This window comes from Olea europaea, unplaced genomic scaffold (assembly GCF_002742605.1).
Source record: "Olea europaea var. sylvestris unplaced genomic scaffold, O_europaea_v1 scaffold3353, whole genome shotgun sequence".
Classification (NCBI taxonomy): domain Eukaryota; kingdom Viridiplantae; phylum Streptophyta; class Magnoliopsida; order Lamiales; family Oleaceae; genus Olea; species Olea europaea.
In genome coordinates, this window is record NW_019252509.1 from 26,963 (window position 1) to 44,211 (window position 17,249).

Genomic DNA, 17,249 nt, shown 5'->3' on the forward strand with positions numbered 1-17,249 from the left:
ACAGGCAGTCACATTGAATATAAATTTGGTCACAGCTAGTCACACCAAAGACAAATTCGATAAAAAAAAAAAAGTCATATATAACATAGGTCTCATAAATAACAAATCACAGTTAGGAACTAATAACACATGCCAGTGAAGATAGTATTTATGGTCGTAAATTTAAGTTGATGGTGGTGCATTGGAGGTGATGCTAGTGGTGGATTGTGTTGTTGGTTCGTGATGTCTATAGATTTGTTTGTGGCGACACTTTGTGACCAAGTATGTGTTTATTGTGACTGGTTTATGACCAATTCTGTATTAATTATGATTGATTGTGATTTGATCACATACTGTCACAATTAAGATTGACCTGATTAAATTTGATCATAATTAGTCACACTAAAGACAAATTTGATAAAACATAGTCACATATAACATATGTATGGTCATAGATAACATAATTAGTCACAAACTGCAATCTACAATGCACCACTATTGCAACAATAACTTCTGGAAATTCTTTTACTATGGTATGGGTTGTTTCGTAGGGTGTAGTGCGATCGCCGAAGCTGATGGCCATCTCTGGTGGTGAGATGGAGGAAATGCGGTGTAGTGGGGGTGATGGGAGTGGGATGGGGATGGGTCTGTGGGATTGGGGTAGGGTCGAGGTGGGGTGGGTCCACAGCGTAAGGGTCATGAGTGGGATCTTGAGATATTAATAATTAGCCCTTGTTTGAACCCTATTCTTTGAAAAAAAAAACCATTTTTAAATTGTATTTTGACATCATTTTAACCACACATTTTTCAATAAAATAATATTACATGTAAATTCAAAATTTTTCTTTATCTTTTAACCACTCATTTCTCATCAATACACTATTCAAAAATTCATTCTTATTAAAAGAATGTGGTTCAAATAAGAGCTTAATATATTACTAATTTGGCGGATGGGGGTGCTAATTAATTGGGTAGAATCATTAATTCAAACTAATTATATACTGTATATACATTATTAAATTGAATTAACATCTTAATTTTTTGAAATAATTTGATAATTTTGTTATTTCTGAAATGTAATTCTTATTTGTAGGGGTTATGTATTGTTTCCATTTAAAATTTAGCCACCTATTTTAGAGGTCCAAGTCGTAAGCCCATCTAAAACATATTAGCCCGAATAATGACTACAAAACCGTCCAAAACATGCCCAAATTATTTATCGAAGATCAAGAAGGGAAAAAGGAATAGATCCAAAGAACTATGGGAAAACCCTTTTTTTTTTTAATCAAATTCTTCTACAAGGTAATTAAATTTCGGAAAATGCTAAAGAACCTGAGATTTAAGCCCGAGTTTCGTTCCAGGGGCATAGATGGCAGAGCCTCTGCCCCTGATTTTGATGGCGGGTCCCCACGTGCAGAAGATCAACGGCCAATGTGGAAAACCTCGACCCTGGATTGGAGCTCGAGATTTAAACCTGAGCTCTGTAGTACAGTTGTTAAATTACTAAACTCTAATTTTTCTAAATTTGTGGGGGTGGGATTATGATTTGTGGTTAAATATTGTGGATGCGAGTTTTTATGATTTTCAATCAATTTTTATACTCAGTTTTAATCCAATTTTACGGGATGTTAAATGTTTGTTAAATTTGTTTTGCTGATATTGGTTTTGAAATTGCATCAACTCATTGTTCGTTTGAAGCATAGCAATATTGGCAGGATTGAAGCTTTTTCTCTCTCATTTTATTATTATTATTTTTTACTTTTGACAATTAAAATTGTATTTTTGAATTTGTTTTGTTGCTATCTTAGTTATTTTAACTAAGAGTGCGTTTGATTGTCAATAATTTTTTTATAAAAAATATCATTTTTTTTACTCAAATTTCTACTTTTGAGCTGTTTGATTATTTTTTTGCATGAGGAAATATTTTCTTACTTTTGATCACGTGACTATATTTTCTTCAAAAATAAGAAAAATATTTTCTTTAGTTAAGTAAGATTTTATTTTCTAGACAATTCGCTCATTGTCTCACATATCACGTAAACTCAAAATTTTTCCTCATCCTTTAACCACACATTCTCCAAAATATTATTATTTTAAAATATATTTTCTCCCAGTATAATATTAAAATGGAGCATAAATGAGGTCTTGAGTTTTGCTATGTGCAAGGTAGTCCTCTCATCAATCTTGAATGTACAAACAGCAAAACTCATAAAGGCTTATGAGTGAATATGAATAGAATAGCGTTGTCAAATTCATTCTTTTCATGAACTCGGATCAATCTAGCACAAGCTTACTCTAGAATTCGGGCCTGGATTTTGCCCCGTCCATTTAGTTTTATTGAATATTTCAACATGCAAAAGTGTAATTAGTGTATATTTGAGCAATCACGGTATCCATATGACCATCATCATCACATTTATTCATTTTTGGGGAAAGAAAAATGAGCAAATAATGGGGAGCCAATTAATAATAACCCGTTGTGTTGAGGAAAATGATGGCGGAGGTGGCAGTTTGATGGTGATGGTGGAGTGAATGTTGGATTGCTTGAGCGAGCTAAAGGTTCAATTTCACTCTGAATGCTTGAGGGAACTGCTGTTTTTGACGCGATGGTGATGCCTAGTTGTGAGGAGGCATTGGGTTGGAGGTAGTGGCGATGATGTGGATGGTGATGGGGGTGGCCGGCGAAGGATATGGATTTAGGTGAAACTGAAGCACGATTTGAATTGAGGTGGCGGTGGTGATCAACAGTAGATAGGTGGGTAGTGGATGGTGGATGATAGTTCGTGCTGTCCTCATACTTACTGCCGGTGGATGGCGCCGATGTTGGGTGGATGAGGTGGAGCCGTCTAGTGATAGTGGTTTTGGGTGGATAGTAGTGGTTGCCAGCGGCAGCTGTGACGCTTCTAACATTTCATATGTATCATCCGTCATCCCAAAACATTTTAAAACGTTCCCAATGAATGGATTTCATCCATATCTCTGTTAGTTGATCCAGAAATTAGACTTTGACACATATTGATCAATTATAAAATAACAAAATGGTAATTTTTTATTTTTTACATTAAAAAAGTTAAATAAAAAAAATAAAGAAGAAGAAGAAGAAAATAAAATAAAAAGGATCCCTCACCCTCAATGCCCCCCCACCCCCAATCCAAAACCAAAAAAAATCCAATGACTAGACAGAAGATCAAGAATTTTGATCTACGGATGAAAGAAGATGGATGGGCATAAAAAATTTAGGCGTCATTTTCCAGTTGATTGATAATGGATTTTTTTTTAGATAATTTAGAAAAAAAGAAAAGAAAAGAAAAAGAAAAGGGTTTATGATCTAACCCATCGGATTTAGATTTTAGAGTGAGATTTTTGAAATTGAAGCTTCTATCTTCGATTCAATTACGCAAAAATAGACATGGAATTGAGTAGACTAATTCGACGGAAAATGCATAATTCAAAAGTAAGAAGTTATTATTTTTTTTAAGGCATAATATTATTTTATTGTTTAAAAATTAATTTTTTTAGAGAATAAGATTCGAAGAGATACTAGACATGTCGCGAAATAAAATAAAATGCAAATTAAATGTGAACACTAGCTTGTCACGGTCGTATAATGCGAGTGGTGATCGAATTACATTTAAATAACCAAAATCAAGCATTGAGGTGGCGGTGGTGATCAACAGTAGATAGGTGGGTAGTGGATGGTGGATGATAGTTCGTGCTGTCCTCATACTTACTGCTGGTGGATGGCGCCGATGTTGGGTGGGTGAGATGTAGCCGTCTAGTGATGGTGGTTTTGGGTGGGTAGTGGAGGTTGCCGGCGGCAGCTATGGCGATTGGCTGGAGAGGTTTTGATTTTGGGGAAGGAGGAGGTCCGAATGGATTGTGGATTACCGAGGTGGTGGAGGTTGTGGAATTGATGGGGCCGACGGATTTGGGCAAAGATGGGCAACCGGGGTTAGGTAGTCGACGACTTCAGATTATGGTTGGGGTGAGGTGGGGGTTCAGTCAGGGAAGAAGATGAAGATTGACTATTTTCTTTTTTTAGTGTAATTTAATTGTTAATAATATAGAAAAATAATGTTAATTCTAAATATACCATTTTACCCTTTTTAATTCAGTTAAAATAGGTCAAAATTTATTTTTCTTGGTCAACTAACGGTCAAACGGACGGTTTCCTTCCATTTGAACCCCCGGTACATATTTTTAAAAGGTTTGGTACCGTAAGTGGCACAAACTAAAAGTTTGGGCAAAGTCTGCTAATAAACGAAATGTTTGGTACCTCGGCTGCAATTTTCCCTAAAAATAATGGAGACCAAACAATGACTTATAATAGTGAATTTTCGGAAAATGCATAATTCAAAAGTAAGAAGTTATTATTTTTTTTAAGGCATAATATTATTTTATTGTTTAAAAATTAATTTTTTTAGAGAATAAGATTCGAAGAGATACTAGACATGTCGCGAAATAAAATAAAATGCAAATTAAATGTGAACACTAGCTTGTCACGGTCGTATAATGCGAGTGGTGATCGAATTACATTTAAATAACCAAAATCAAGCATCAAAAAATCGATTCATACCGTCTCCACCACCCACCTCAGTCGCCATCCAAATAGGACTCGCGTACGACTTCACCGTCAAAGCTCTTGCCATATAACATATATCAATATACCAGCATCGTTCGTACAAACACACAGAGACTCAAATTTATAATCCACAACGTTATCGGTCTAGTCGGGTGAAAAATCTGCCTAATTTATCCAAGAAATGGAGGTGAGAGCCAGAGCACCCGGAAAAATTATACTCGTAGGTGAACACGCAGTGGTTCACGGATCCACTGCTGTGGCTGCCGCCATCGATCTCTACACTTACGTCACTCTTGGCTTCCCCACGCCTTCTGGTATCTCCCTCAGTTCTGAATCTCTCAGCTTCTACTGTTGATTTTGATTGTGAAGTTTTGCTTTTTGTGTTGGATTCTGATAGAATATTTTATGAATTCTAGGAACTCGGTCTTGTGTGGATACCGTTTTGCAATTCGTATTTTATTCTGACTAGATTTTATTTTATTTGAAATTTATTGTTCCCTTTATGGATTCTAGCATTTGAGTTTGTGTGGATACATTTTTGTTTTTGTGTTCAGATTTCCGTTAACGAATTGCGGCTATTGTCAGCCTGGATAATTTTTGCTATTCCTATTTGATTCTGATTAATTATACTGCAATTTTCTCTTGGCCTAATGAATTCTAGCAATCGGGTTAAATACATTTTTGTGGAAAATGCATAATTCAAAAGTAAGAAGTTATTTTTTTTTTTAAGGCATAATATTATTTTATTGTTTAAAAATTAATTTTTTTAGAGAATAAGATTCGAAGAGATACTAGACATGTCGCGAAATAAAATAAAGTGCAAATTAAATGTGAACACTAGCTTGTCACGGTCGTATAATGCGAGTGGTGATCGAATTACATTTAAATAACCAAAATCAAGCATCAAAAAATCGATTCATACCGTCTCCACCACCCACCTCAGTCGCCATCCAAATAGGACTCGCGTACGACTTCACCGTCAAAGCTCTTGCCATATAACATATATCAATATACCAGCATCGTTCGTACAAACACACAGAGACTCAAATTTATAATCCACAACGTTATCGGTCTAGTCGGGTGAAAAATCTGCCTAATTTATCCAAGAAATGGAGGTGAGAGCCAGAGCACCCGGAAAAATTATACTCGTAGGTGAACACGCAGTGGTTCACGGATCCACTGCTGTGGCTGCCGCCATCGATCTCTACACTTACGTCACTCTTGGCTTCCCCACGCCTTCTGGTATCTCCCTCAGTTCTGAATCTCTCAGCTTCTACTGTTGATTTTGATTGTGAAGTTTTGCTTTTTGTGTTGGATTCTGATAGAATATTTTATGAATTCTAGGAACTCGGTCTTGTGTGGATACCGTTTTGCAATTCGTATTTTATTCTGACTAGATTTTATTTTATTTGAAATTTATTGTTCCCTTTATGGATTCTAGCATTTGAGTTTGTGTGGATACATTTTTGTTTTTGTGTTCAGATTTCCGTTAACGAATTGCGGCTATTGTCAGCCTGGATAATTTTTGCTATTCCTATTTGATTCTGATTAATTATACTGCAATTTTCTCTTGGCCTAATGAATTCTAGCAATCGGGTTAAATACATTTTTGCTATCATTATTTCATTCTGATTAATTAGAATATTTTATCTGCAATTTTCTCTTCTATTAATGAAATTCTGGCAATTGGTAGGATGGATACATTTATGCCATTGGTAGTTGATTCAGATTAATTAGAATAATTCATCTGCAATTAAGATATATGAACTGTGTTGGTAACTCCCTGAACTTAGCAAAATTTTCCAAATCCACAATGTAAAATTGTCTCTTACAATGTGCAAATAAAATCATGAAATGCGCCCCCCTTTGGGCTCCATTCTCCAAAAAACACATGTTTATTTTTCTTATTTTCAGCCATACAGGTCAAAGCTCTTGCCATATAACATATATATACCAGCATCGTTCGTACAAACACACAGAGACTCAAATTTATAATCCACAACGTTATCGGTCTAGTCGGGTGAAAAATCTGCGTAATTTATCCAAGAAATGGAGGTGAGAGCCAGAGCACCCGGAAAAATTATACTCGTAGGTGAACACGCAGTGGTTCACGGATCCACTGCTGTGGCTGCCGCCATCGATCTCTACACTTACGTCACTCTTGGCTTCCCCACGCCTTCTGGTATCTCCCTCAGTTCTGAATCTCTCAGCTTCTACTGTTGATTTTGATTGTGAAGTTTTGCTTTTTGTGTTGGATTCTGATAGAATATTTTATGAATTCTAGGAACTCGGTCTTGTGTGGATACCGTTTTGCAATTCGTATTTTATTCTGACTAGATTTTATTTTATTTGAAATTTATTGTTCCCTTTATGGATTCTAGCATTTGAGTTTGTGTGGATACATTTTTGTTTTTGTGTTCAGATTTCCGTTAACGAATTGCGGCTATTGTCAGCCTGGATAATTTTTGCTATTCCTATTTGATTCTGATTAATTATACTGCAATTTTCTCTTGGCCTAATGAATTCTAGCAATCGGGTTAAATACATTTTTGCTATCATTATTTCATTCTGATTAATTAGAATATTTTATCTGCAATTTTCTCTTCTATTAATGAAATTCTGGCAATTGGTAGGATGGATACATTTATGCCATTGGTAGTTGATTCAGATTAATTAGAATAATTCATCTGCAATTAAGATATATGAACTGTGTTGGTAACTCCCTGAACTTAGCGCAAATAAAATCATGAAATGCGCCCCCCTTTGGGCTCCATTCTCCAAAAAACACATGTTTATTTTTCTTATTTTCAGCCATACATTTTTCAATAAAATAATATTACATGTAACCCCAAAACTTTTCCTCATTTTCAAAGACACATTCTTCAAGTTCAAAATATTATTATTCAAAAAGACTAAAATTTATTTTTAATGGAGCCCAAACAAGTGCGTAATTTAGATTTCATTATACTAGCAAATTAAATGAATTAATAATTAACATGAACACGTGTTATTCTTGTTTACTAAAAGAGCCGAGAGTTAATAATGATCCATAGCTCTTCTGCTCTTGGCTTGACTCATCTATTCATTTACATCCCTAATCTGAGCTTCGCTGAGGGAAGAAGTGTAAGTGGCAAAACATTAAATGATAACATTTGAATCCTGAAACTTGTTTGTTATAGTCAAAGTTGACCTTTTTGGAAGTTCATGTCAAAATATCAAAGATTTCATGATAACTATCACCAAATGGACATTTTTCATGAATACTATTATTAAAATGGTTTTAAAGTTGTCATCAATGCCTTTATAATGCACCGAGGCATGAGCATATATTTTGGATGGTAGAAATTGTAGGTTTTACATTTTATTTTTTTTGTCTTCTTCTTCAATTTGTTAATTTTGGCCGGTTTCCGATGGACGTGTTTGGTAGACACTTAGATTGGAATATACGAAAGTCAATTCAAACTTTAGTGGATCTCTTCATGTTCCTCTGATTACACCAATTATAACATAGAAAAACGTACTTTATGAGAATTTAGAATTAAAATGGAAATATCTGGAGGATTAAGTTTACTACTACTACAACTTGGTCAGTTTATATTGAATTTTTCAGAACGAACTAATCCTCAACCAGCAAATTTTCCAAAAGTGAACCGAAGGAAATGTTACTTTCTCTTCCATTTGTAAATAATGTTTTAGATCATTTAAAATGTATGATATGGTTCTTGATGTGAATAACATCGATTGGTAGACATGGTTCATTATACATCATTTCATCATGCTTGATGGTTTTTTTGTTAATATGTTGAGCTTTTATCATATGATAGTTCTGGTTTCTCCCTCCCACTTACGGATATTTTTTTGGACATCAGATAATGATGATACACTAAAACTGAATCTCAAGGATGTGGACTTGGAGTTTTGTTGGCCAGTTGGAAGAATTAAAGAAGTTCTCCCTGATCTTGGTAGCCATACCACTTCTTCGCCGTCGTCATGTTCATTAGAGACCATCAAAGCAATTGCTTCTCTAGTAGAAGAACAAAATATTCCCGAAGCAAAAATTGGACTTGCTTCGGGTGTTTCAACTTTTCTGTGGCTATACACGTCCATTCATGGGTATGTAATTTGAATTTGATTCATGGGTGTAGAATTTGTGTTGTCTGCATCGAACAGTTGCAACATCTGATATGGTTATTTATTATTATTATTTTTGCTTTATCAGGTATAAACCTGCTAAAGCAGTGGTCAATTCCGAGCTGCCTCTGGGCTCTGGCTTGGGTTCATCTGCTGCCTTCTGTGTTGCATTGTCAGCTGCACTACTTGCTCTATCTGATTCTGTGACACTTGATTTTAGTCACCAGGGATGGCAAATGTTTGAGGATAGTGAGCTGGAACTAGTAAATAAATGGGCTTTTGAAGGTGAAAAAATAATCCATGGGAAGCCATCTGGGATAGACAACACAGTGAGCACATATGGTATGTAATACAATTAATTGCATATGGCAACGATCATTGGCTTTTCATCTATGATAAAATCTGATAAAATGAGTGTAGAAATGGTTCAATTTAATTAGTTAACTGAGAAACATATCATGTCACTTCCTCTTAGAACTTCCTAGGATACTATTTTTTTTTTGCAAAAAAAAAAAAAAAAAAAAAAAACTCGATAGAAAAATGTGTTGTTAAAAAATAAGAAAAAAATTTGAGTCTCCATACAATATTATTTTACTGAAGAATGTGTAATTTAAAAAAGAAGATAGAAAATATATTTTGTAATAATTTGGATCCTATCTTAGAAATTAATATTAGTATTTTAATTTCAGTGAATGGGTGTAAATAGTTGGATTTATCTTTAGAAAACTGCCAGGAATGCTACGACAAAATTATGTGAATGGGATTTTTCCTGTGTTTGTGTAATGCTTTATCACTGTGGAATAGCTGTAGATTTGTGGACTTTGTTGTTTAGACTAGTTCGGATGATCTAGTACTTGCCAGACTACTGTGTTTGGTCTCTTTGTGGGGTATTGTTGCTTTTGGTTGGTGGGGATGGGGGTGGGGGTGGGAGTGTAGGGAAATTGCATGATCTACAGAGAGAAGACTAATAGGAACTTGTATAGTTGTGGATTGTTCCTAGCGGAGATCCTTAGTTCTTATTTTATTTTGTTAGGGGGTTCTCAGTTCAATTCATCTTCTTTAAATGAAAAATGGTTGAGAAAACAAATAAAAATGATGACTTTTAACTCATCGCTTCAGTTGTTGGAAACAAGACACAGTCGGCTCAAGGAGTTCAATCACTCATAGTGCCAGCATAATCACTGTTTGGCTACACGTTCTGTCAGAAGTGCTCGACTTCAAGAGATTTATAGTGTTAAGTTTATATTTGAAAATCATAACTAGCATGAAAACTCATCAATCATATTATAGGGGATTGGAAATCAAATCATAATTAAAGGATATAAGAGTAAATTATGAAAAATAGTTAGGGATGGGAGACCATGATTTCAAAATCTTTTAATTGTTCTTTCCTAAATGGGTTTCTCAGGGCTTTGATCTTATCCAAATGCCCTTTCTTGTACCTCCGCTAAACACCAAATTTCTTAAAAGGACATTCCGAGTCTCCCCAACGCCACCTGTGTCTTTTACACTAGTTTACTTTTTTTTTTCTTTTACTATTTATGGTTTTAAATTTCATTTTAAATTAGGCGAGATATTGCAGAGCTGATACTTCTATATTTTGTCAAATGACTTAGCTTACTGATAGTGATGGGTGAAGTTTATATTTGTTAGACTAATGAAGTTTATGTAACAGGCAACATAATCAAATTTAAGTCTGGTGAATTGACACGCATCAAGACGAATATGCCACTTAAAATGCTCATAACTAACACAAAAGTTTGGAGAAATACAAAAGCTCTAGTTGCTGGTGTTTCTGAGAGGACAATAAGGCATCCCAAAGCTATGGACTCTATATTTTCTGCAGTTGATTCCATCAGCAGTGAGTTGGCTTCAATTATCCAGTCACCGGTTACAGATGATCTAGCCATAACTGAAAAGGAGGAAAAACTAGAAGAACTGATGGAGATGAATCAGGGCTTGCTCCAGTGCATGGGGGTCAGCCATGCTTCTATTGAAACCGTGCTTCGATCGACATTAAAATACAAGCTGTCGTCCAAATTAACAGGGGCTGGTGGCGGAGGCTGCGTTTTGACACTACTTCCAAACCGTATCCTTTTGGTTATTCTTCGCTTCATTTCCCCATTTGCTGCTTAAATTTATCCACTTCTGAATCTTGATAGATCAACTTTTACTTCAAACAGAAGTTTTTTCTTAATTGCATTGACTCAGTACTATCAGGAACAGTTGTCGACAAAGTAATTGCGGAGTTGGAATCATGCGGGTTCCAATGTTATATTGCGGGAATAGGTGGAAGAGGCATGGAGATAAGCTTTAGTGGATCTTCCTAAACTTGGTCCAGAGATTAAGAATAAAGCTCCAAGTACACGAAAAATTTAACGGAATGTGTACCGATATGGACGTGACAAAATGTGTTGTCTGTAAGAAATTTCTGTCAAAAATTTTGTACTTGTAGCATGATTGAGAGATTAACTGTTAGATTTGTCACATCATCTGTTAATCATTGATGCCTGTACAACAAATTTCTTGAAATTTTCTGTTTTCGTTTATGTAAAAGGTTACTGTTTGAAGAACCTGTAATTGGAGTGAAACTCGAATTGAAATTTATTTGTGTTCATGCCTTGATATTTAAACAGTGATGATATTCTTACTAATGCAATTTTGAGGAACACATATCTTTGCATGTGATTTTGTAATGATATGGTGAGATTTTTCTTTTGTTATTAAAATTTTTTAATATTAATTGTAGATTGATTTCTATTTCTTTCTATTTTATCTATTAGATCCTTCAAGGGACGACTTTGGAAGTTACTCTATAAATACTCGTTTTTCCAGCAAATTTCACAAAAGCATTCAACGTCAAAGTCCTGCAATTTTTTCTTTTTGGATCGAAGGTTCCTACTGATTTAAGCTCGGCCAACAAAAAATATTGAGTCATCTTTTAAATCTTCTATATAAATTTTCTTTTCCTTTTCTTTTATTTCAATTTATACCAACATTTCAGCGTCTAGATTTAAAAAAAATAAAAAATAGTAGAAAGGCCAAAATTATCATTATTATTATTCACTTTAGTTGTGATTAATTAATTAGGTAAACCAAAATTATGTAGACGTGCACATCAATCACATATAGTGCTTGTTCAAGAGAACTTAAAAAGGTTGCTAATAAGTTGAGATCAAATTCAATCATCAATTTTAGCAACATACATATGATCCACAATTATTATTCACTTTTTAACGACTTATTTCTCAGGACCCACAATGTCTTTTTGTCAAAATCGACCTTTAACTCTTCTAAACAAGTGCTTAAAGACACCCATTCTAAATTATCGTACAAACACCGAAACACCAAAAATTGCATTGCAAATATTATTTTACTGGGGGGAAAATATATGTAGTAATTTAAATAGAATTATTCTTTAAAAGTTTATATGCAATAATTTTACCGAGTGGCATTTCTAATTGATTTTTTAAAAAGAAAAATACTAGTCGGCAGAGCTAGCACCCGGCGAGGGGGCGCGGCCGCGCGTGCTGGCTCCGCCGGAGTCTTTAGTGGCCGTCGGGACTGTCGGGTTGACAGCAGGCGCCTGCGCACAATCGATCGAGTTTTTAAGGCTATTTCTGTAATTTTAGTAACTCCTCATCAGTCCACAAAGCAAATAGCAAGTGATGTACTAGGCTGTTGACTATGAACGTACTCCTTTAATTGCTACCAGCTGCGAAATGGGATCAGATTTAATGGTAGACCGAAAGCAAGGAAGAAGACGACCTGTTTTTTTTTTCCTCTTTCGATTGATCTAACCAGAAATTGGGCCTTTAAAAAAAAAAATTAGGCCCAAATGAGGAAATTAAATCCAATATGTCGGTCCATGATATATTGGTGTTATAGTTAATTGATATTTCCCATTTTCCCCTATTTGAAATGGCAGCAAACAGCAAACCCTTAGTCCCTCACCCTTCAATTTTTATATTTCTATTCGAAGCAGTAGCAGCAGCTAGAGGTGATGACCGTGTGCTGGTGTGCGAAGTCTCATAGGCGAATCTTCGACGGACTCCAAGGACTAGAGAGGCGACTGGTGTTTGGCGAGGCCGAGCAACTGAGCGAGCAGCCAGTATTGTGCAGTCAGCAGTAGTGATCGGTGAGTTCAATACTTGAAGTCGAAGACTTGAATATTTGAATTGTTTTGGTTGTCTCACTTGTCTGAAACTCTATAATCTTTGTTGACTGTTTTCCTTGTATGTTGACGTACTGTATTTGTTGATTTGTGCTTGTGCAATTGCAATTCGTCGACCCTTTGTTGTCTGTTGACGGTGTTGAGAGTTGAGTGTGTTGAGTACTTAGGTGACTTGAGTTTGTTGGAGACTTGGAGTGTTGATTGACTTGAGACTTGAGACTTGAGTGTTGAACATTTTATTGCATTTTACATTTTAGTACATTTACATATATATCGAACAATTTTTGATATTATTTAATCAAATTTTAATATGATGGTTGATAATCGGCGATCAACGGTCAAAGTCAAAGTCAATGCCCTAGCTGAATGTGGAACCTAGATACGTCCCTGCTTACAAACCGTCGTCGGGAACCAATCGCAGCCGTCCCTTCCCATATGACTGTTCAAAATAAAATGACGTAACTCATTACGAGAAGTCGCGTATGATGGGATCAGGGATGAAATTCTACCATTTTCAAAAGTTTCCTCCACTATAAATGTACACCTCCATCGCCATTGTTCTCATCTTCAATATAAATGATCAATCATGAAGAACACCATCACTGGAGGTGCCGAGGGATCTTCTTCCAACCTGCTGTAATACTTCTCCCAATGTGGATTCTTCTCCATTACAAAGGCCACCCATGGCCCCACACGTAATGGGCCGTCCAGGACACTCTGCCTTCTGTGCCTATAGGCCACAAGGCCCACGACATCCTGATTAAAGCGACCCTCTACGTGGCAGAGTAGTAATACTGCTTCTCCGTTGGAAAGCCCCCCCGAGCTCCACCTGTAATGGGCCATTAGGGAAGCTGGGCCTTTGTTGGAAAATAACTAGTTACAGTTTACAGTAACTTGTAGAACCTTGTAAAACAGTGAAATGCCGAAAATAAAACTTATCGACGGATCGATTTTCATGACAACATGATATCTTAAAGGGAAGTTATCCACATTTAATTGCTGTGACATTTGTGGACTCCCAAGATACAAAGATCAACAAACCACTTATACAACAATTACGAATGGTTTCAAACTCTCAAGTATACTCCAATAAATATATGTAAAAATATAGAACTCAAATATGAAAAATTAAAGAACCAGAAAATGACGATTTTGTTTTTTTTATGTAATTTTTTCAAAACCAGATGGATGTTTATACAGGTAGAATGGACATAACAACCTTCACCATGATCCAATAATATTTGTAATTTATAATGGTTTGTGAGTAATGGGTTGTTGAAAAACGATCACACTATACTAACTAATTTGACCTATTAAATAATTCTAAAAATAATTTAAATAAATAAAAAATATTATTTTAATCAACGAAGCCCAAAACCCAATCAAGGGCTTTTTAATTATTGCGTGAGATGTAACAAGTGGCGGATTTAGCACCCAACAAGGGAGAACTTTCGCCCGTGCTGGATCTATTGAAATTTACAATCTTGGCCATCGGAGCTCAGTTGTAGTATTGCATACACAGTGAATTTGCATGGAAGAAGCATCACGGGGGAGAAGATATTTCTTTAGTTGGACTTTTTAAAAAATTGAGAATTGGAAAGTAAACAAAATTTAGTAGCAAGGAAATTACAAAGATTAAGAGAATTGGAGATGTCAATTCAGAATTTATAGGCCATGTTTCTTTATTTATAAATGAGAGTTCCTTTAATTCATTAATATTTATAAAATAAATATTTTTTTTCTAAATATAACAATTCAAAAATTAATTAATCTACCATGCACAATTTCAATCCCAAACCCTAATTATTTCTTTCCCCTCTCTCTCTCTCTCTCTCTAAACTTCCTATATCTCTATTCTTTCTTTTCTCATCATTTCTTTAACTTCTCGCCGACGATGAGGGTTACACACAACAATCTGGAGATGTAGATCAACCCAAATAGTTGTCCGACATAGATCGTATGTGGATCGGGCGACCCTGCTACACGAGATATTGCACGCAGCAAGGCGTCGTTTCCCTATGGGTGCTGCAGATTAGGGGTCCTTTTCTCCACTTTTTTTCTAGTCAAAGATGGTTGTGATGTGCAGTGGTGCGCTGGTTGGGTAAGGTTTGGTGGTGATGTGCAGAGATGTGTGCAATGGGCGGTTGGGTGCAGTACTATGTGCGATGGGTTGTTGGGTGTGGTGCTGTTGTCCAGTGGTTGGGAATGGTGCTGTATGCGATGGGTGGTTGGGTGCGGTGCTGTTGACCAATGGTTGTGTGCTGTGATGGTGTGGTGTTGTGTACGGTGGTGTTTGTGGCATCATGATGGCTCTAGTAGGTGTATAGGATGCGGTGCTGTTAACTAGTGGTTGGGTATGGTAATGTGTGCAGTTGGTGGTTGGGTGCCGTACTATTGACCAGTGATTGTGTTTAATTCAACAACAAAACCACTCATACCTGGTAATGCAAGGGAGGCCATCGAAAAGCTACTGAACATTGTTAATATTTTTGGCATTGGGATTAGGGGTGTAAGCGGTCCGATTTTACCGATTTTTGATAGAGTTTCAAACCAAACTATTTAAACCGGTTTGAGAAAAATCAAAACCTAGACCAAACCATTTTGAACGGTTTGAAAAAAGCTCAAACCTAAACCGAACGGTTTGTTCAGGTTTTAAACCGTCGGTTTCGCCATGGCCTTTGTTGAACTGTTATTTCATGTGTGGGATTCATCCTCCTCTCCAACGGTCAATTTTCTCATTATGATGATATGAAAAATATTGCTCAAACATGGGCTAAATATATCTATTATAAATTTAAATACCAACTAAATCAAAGTGAAATCACAGTAAACTAAAATATAGTTTTTTTCATTTTTGTTCACCTTTTATACGCTAATGACGATACAATAACGTTACAATACAAGTCTACTAAACTAGATATAAGGTCCAAAAAATATAATGATATCCAACAAGACCTTGTAATCATCATATCTGAAAAAAAGGATACTGATTAGACAAAGAGAATAACCAACCACAATAATAAAGCAATTGTTTATAATATTTAAACATAACAATTACATAAGTTTACGTTTGTATGATGTTGCGAAATACATTTAATTTCAGATTTTTACCTTAGTTTGCTCAAAAACATTATTGATCTGGAACTTTATTCGTAGCAAATATTATCACCGAATGTCTAGGATTTCTTTGTTTTCGATTTGGTATAATGTATTTCAATTCAACTTTGAAGAGGCGTGAAAAATCTGAAAAAAAAAGTGTGTAGTGCTGGTGGCTCAAGACTGTATTGGGTGTCTATTGGAGTTTATCTAAATTCTGAAGAAAAAAGGGCTTTTAATAGATTATATTAGTTTTGAGATTATTAGATATAAATTAGGAATAATAGATAATAATAATAATATATTTGTATTATAAAATTAAAAATTGACAAAAATATCTACAAATGATAAAACTATTGAATTTTACATAGTTGAATAAATTTTCAAAAATGTTCATTTTTTTCATTTTTTTTATTTTTATATATTTTTTCCTCGATCCGGTTTGGTTTTAAACCGCAATTAAAATTTATAAACCTAAACCAAACCATTTTGATTGGTTTCGTTTGGTTCAAAACCCTTTCGTTGACCGGGTCCATGTGGCACCAAACCGACGGTTTCTAAAATGCAATTTCGATTCGATTTTCTGGTTTAGCGATTTTTTCTTACAGCCCTAATTGGGGTAGATATCCACCCATTTCGTCAAGCGGTGATGGTGCGGTTGTGTTGGCTGCGTGATGGTGGCTCTGGTAGGTGTGTAGTGGTGTTGGCCAATTGTCATGAGGTGACAGGATGGCTCTAGTGATGGTGTTTGACAACAGTGCTGTGTGCATCGCGATGGTGAGGTGATGATCACAAATTATGATGGTGATCACAAATTATTTGGTTGATTGTGATCAATAAATTGATTAATTTGTGACCAATAAAAATAATGTGTAATCAATTATTTGAAACTTTGATCGATAAATTGAATATTCTGTGACCAATAAATAATATGTGAACGATAACTTGCAACCAATAAATAATGTTTGACTTAAAATTTTGAGTCGGGCTTATAAAATTTGTCATTTGTGATTGATGAATAGATTGTGACCTATAAAATGTTTGATTTGTCCTACCCAGAGTTTTAAAATATCCCATTCAAAAATCAGATGTACAAATTTTTGTTCATAAATCAGATAATAATTCATCTTTTAATATTAATAATATTATTATAAACTCTATCCCTATCATCTCTATATTTTCTCTCTTTTATCTTTCTCTCTGTTCACTCTATTCTCTACCCACCCTTATACTCTCTGACGGCCTCTCTCCACGCCTACCTTTATAATCTCTAGCTCCGTGAGCATA

At 35.3% G+C, this 17,249-nt stretch overlaps 1 protein-coding gene across 2 annotated transcripts; it reads left to right on the forward strand.

Annotated features, from left to right (window-relative positions):
* Positions 1-4,551: 4,551 nt before the first annotated feature.
* LOC111385941 (mevalonate kinase-like) lies at positions 4,552-11,363 on the forward strand. 2 transcript variants are annotated; one of them, XM_023010362.1, is made up of 6 exons: positions 4,561-4,611; positions 6,484-6,743; positions 8,431-8,674; positions 8,781-9,034; positions 10,368-10,781; positions 10,904-11,363. In XM_023010362.1, the coding sequence occupies exons 2-6, from the start codon at positions 6,611-6,613 to the stop codon at positions 11,020-11,022; spliced, it is 1,164 nt and encodes a 387-aa protein (XP_022866130.1). In that variant the 5' UTR covers positions 4,561-4,611; positions 6,484-6,610; the 3' UTR covers positions 11,023-11,363. The 2 variants fall into 2 exon arrangements, with proteins under 2 accessions (XP_022866131.1, XP_022866130.1); XM_023010363.1 differs by lacking the exon at positions 6,484-6,743 and having other exon boundaries at positions 4,552-4,875.
* Positions 11,364-17,249: the final 5,886 nt, after the last annotated feature.

Bases quoted from the DNA above. Each gene is read 5' to 3' on its own strand.
- LOC111385941 (XM_023010363.1), top strand. From the start codon at position 4,743: ATGGAGGTGAGAGCCAGAGCACCCGGAAAAATTATACTCGTAGGTGAA. The intron at 4,876-8,430 runs GTATCTCCCTCA...TTTGGACATCAG, and splicing joins TGGCTTCCCCACGCCTTCTG to ATAATGATGATACACTAAAA. The intron at 9,035-10,367 runs GTATGTAATACA...TTTATGTAACAG, and splicing joins CAACACAGTGAGCACATATG to GCAACATAATCAAATTTAAG.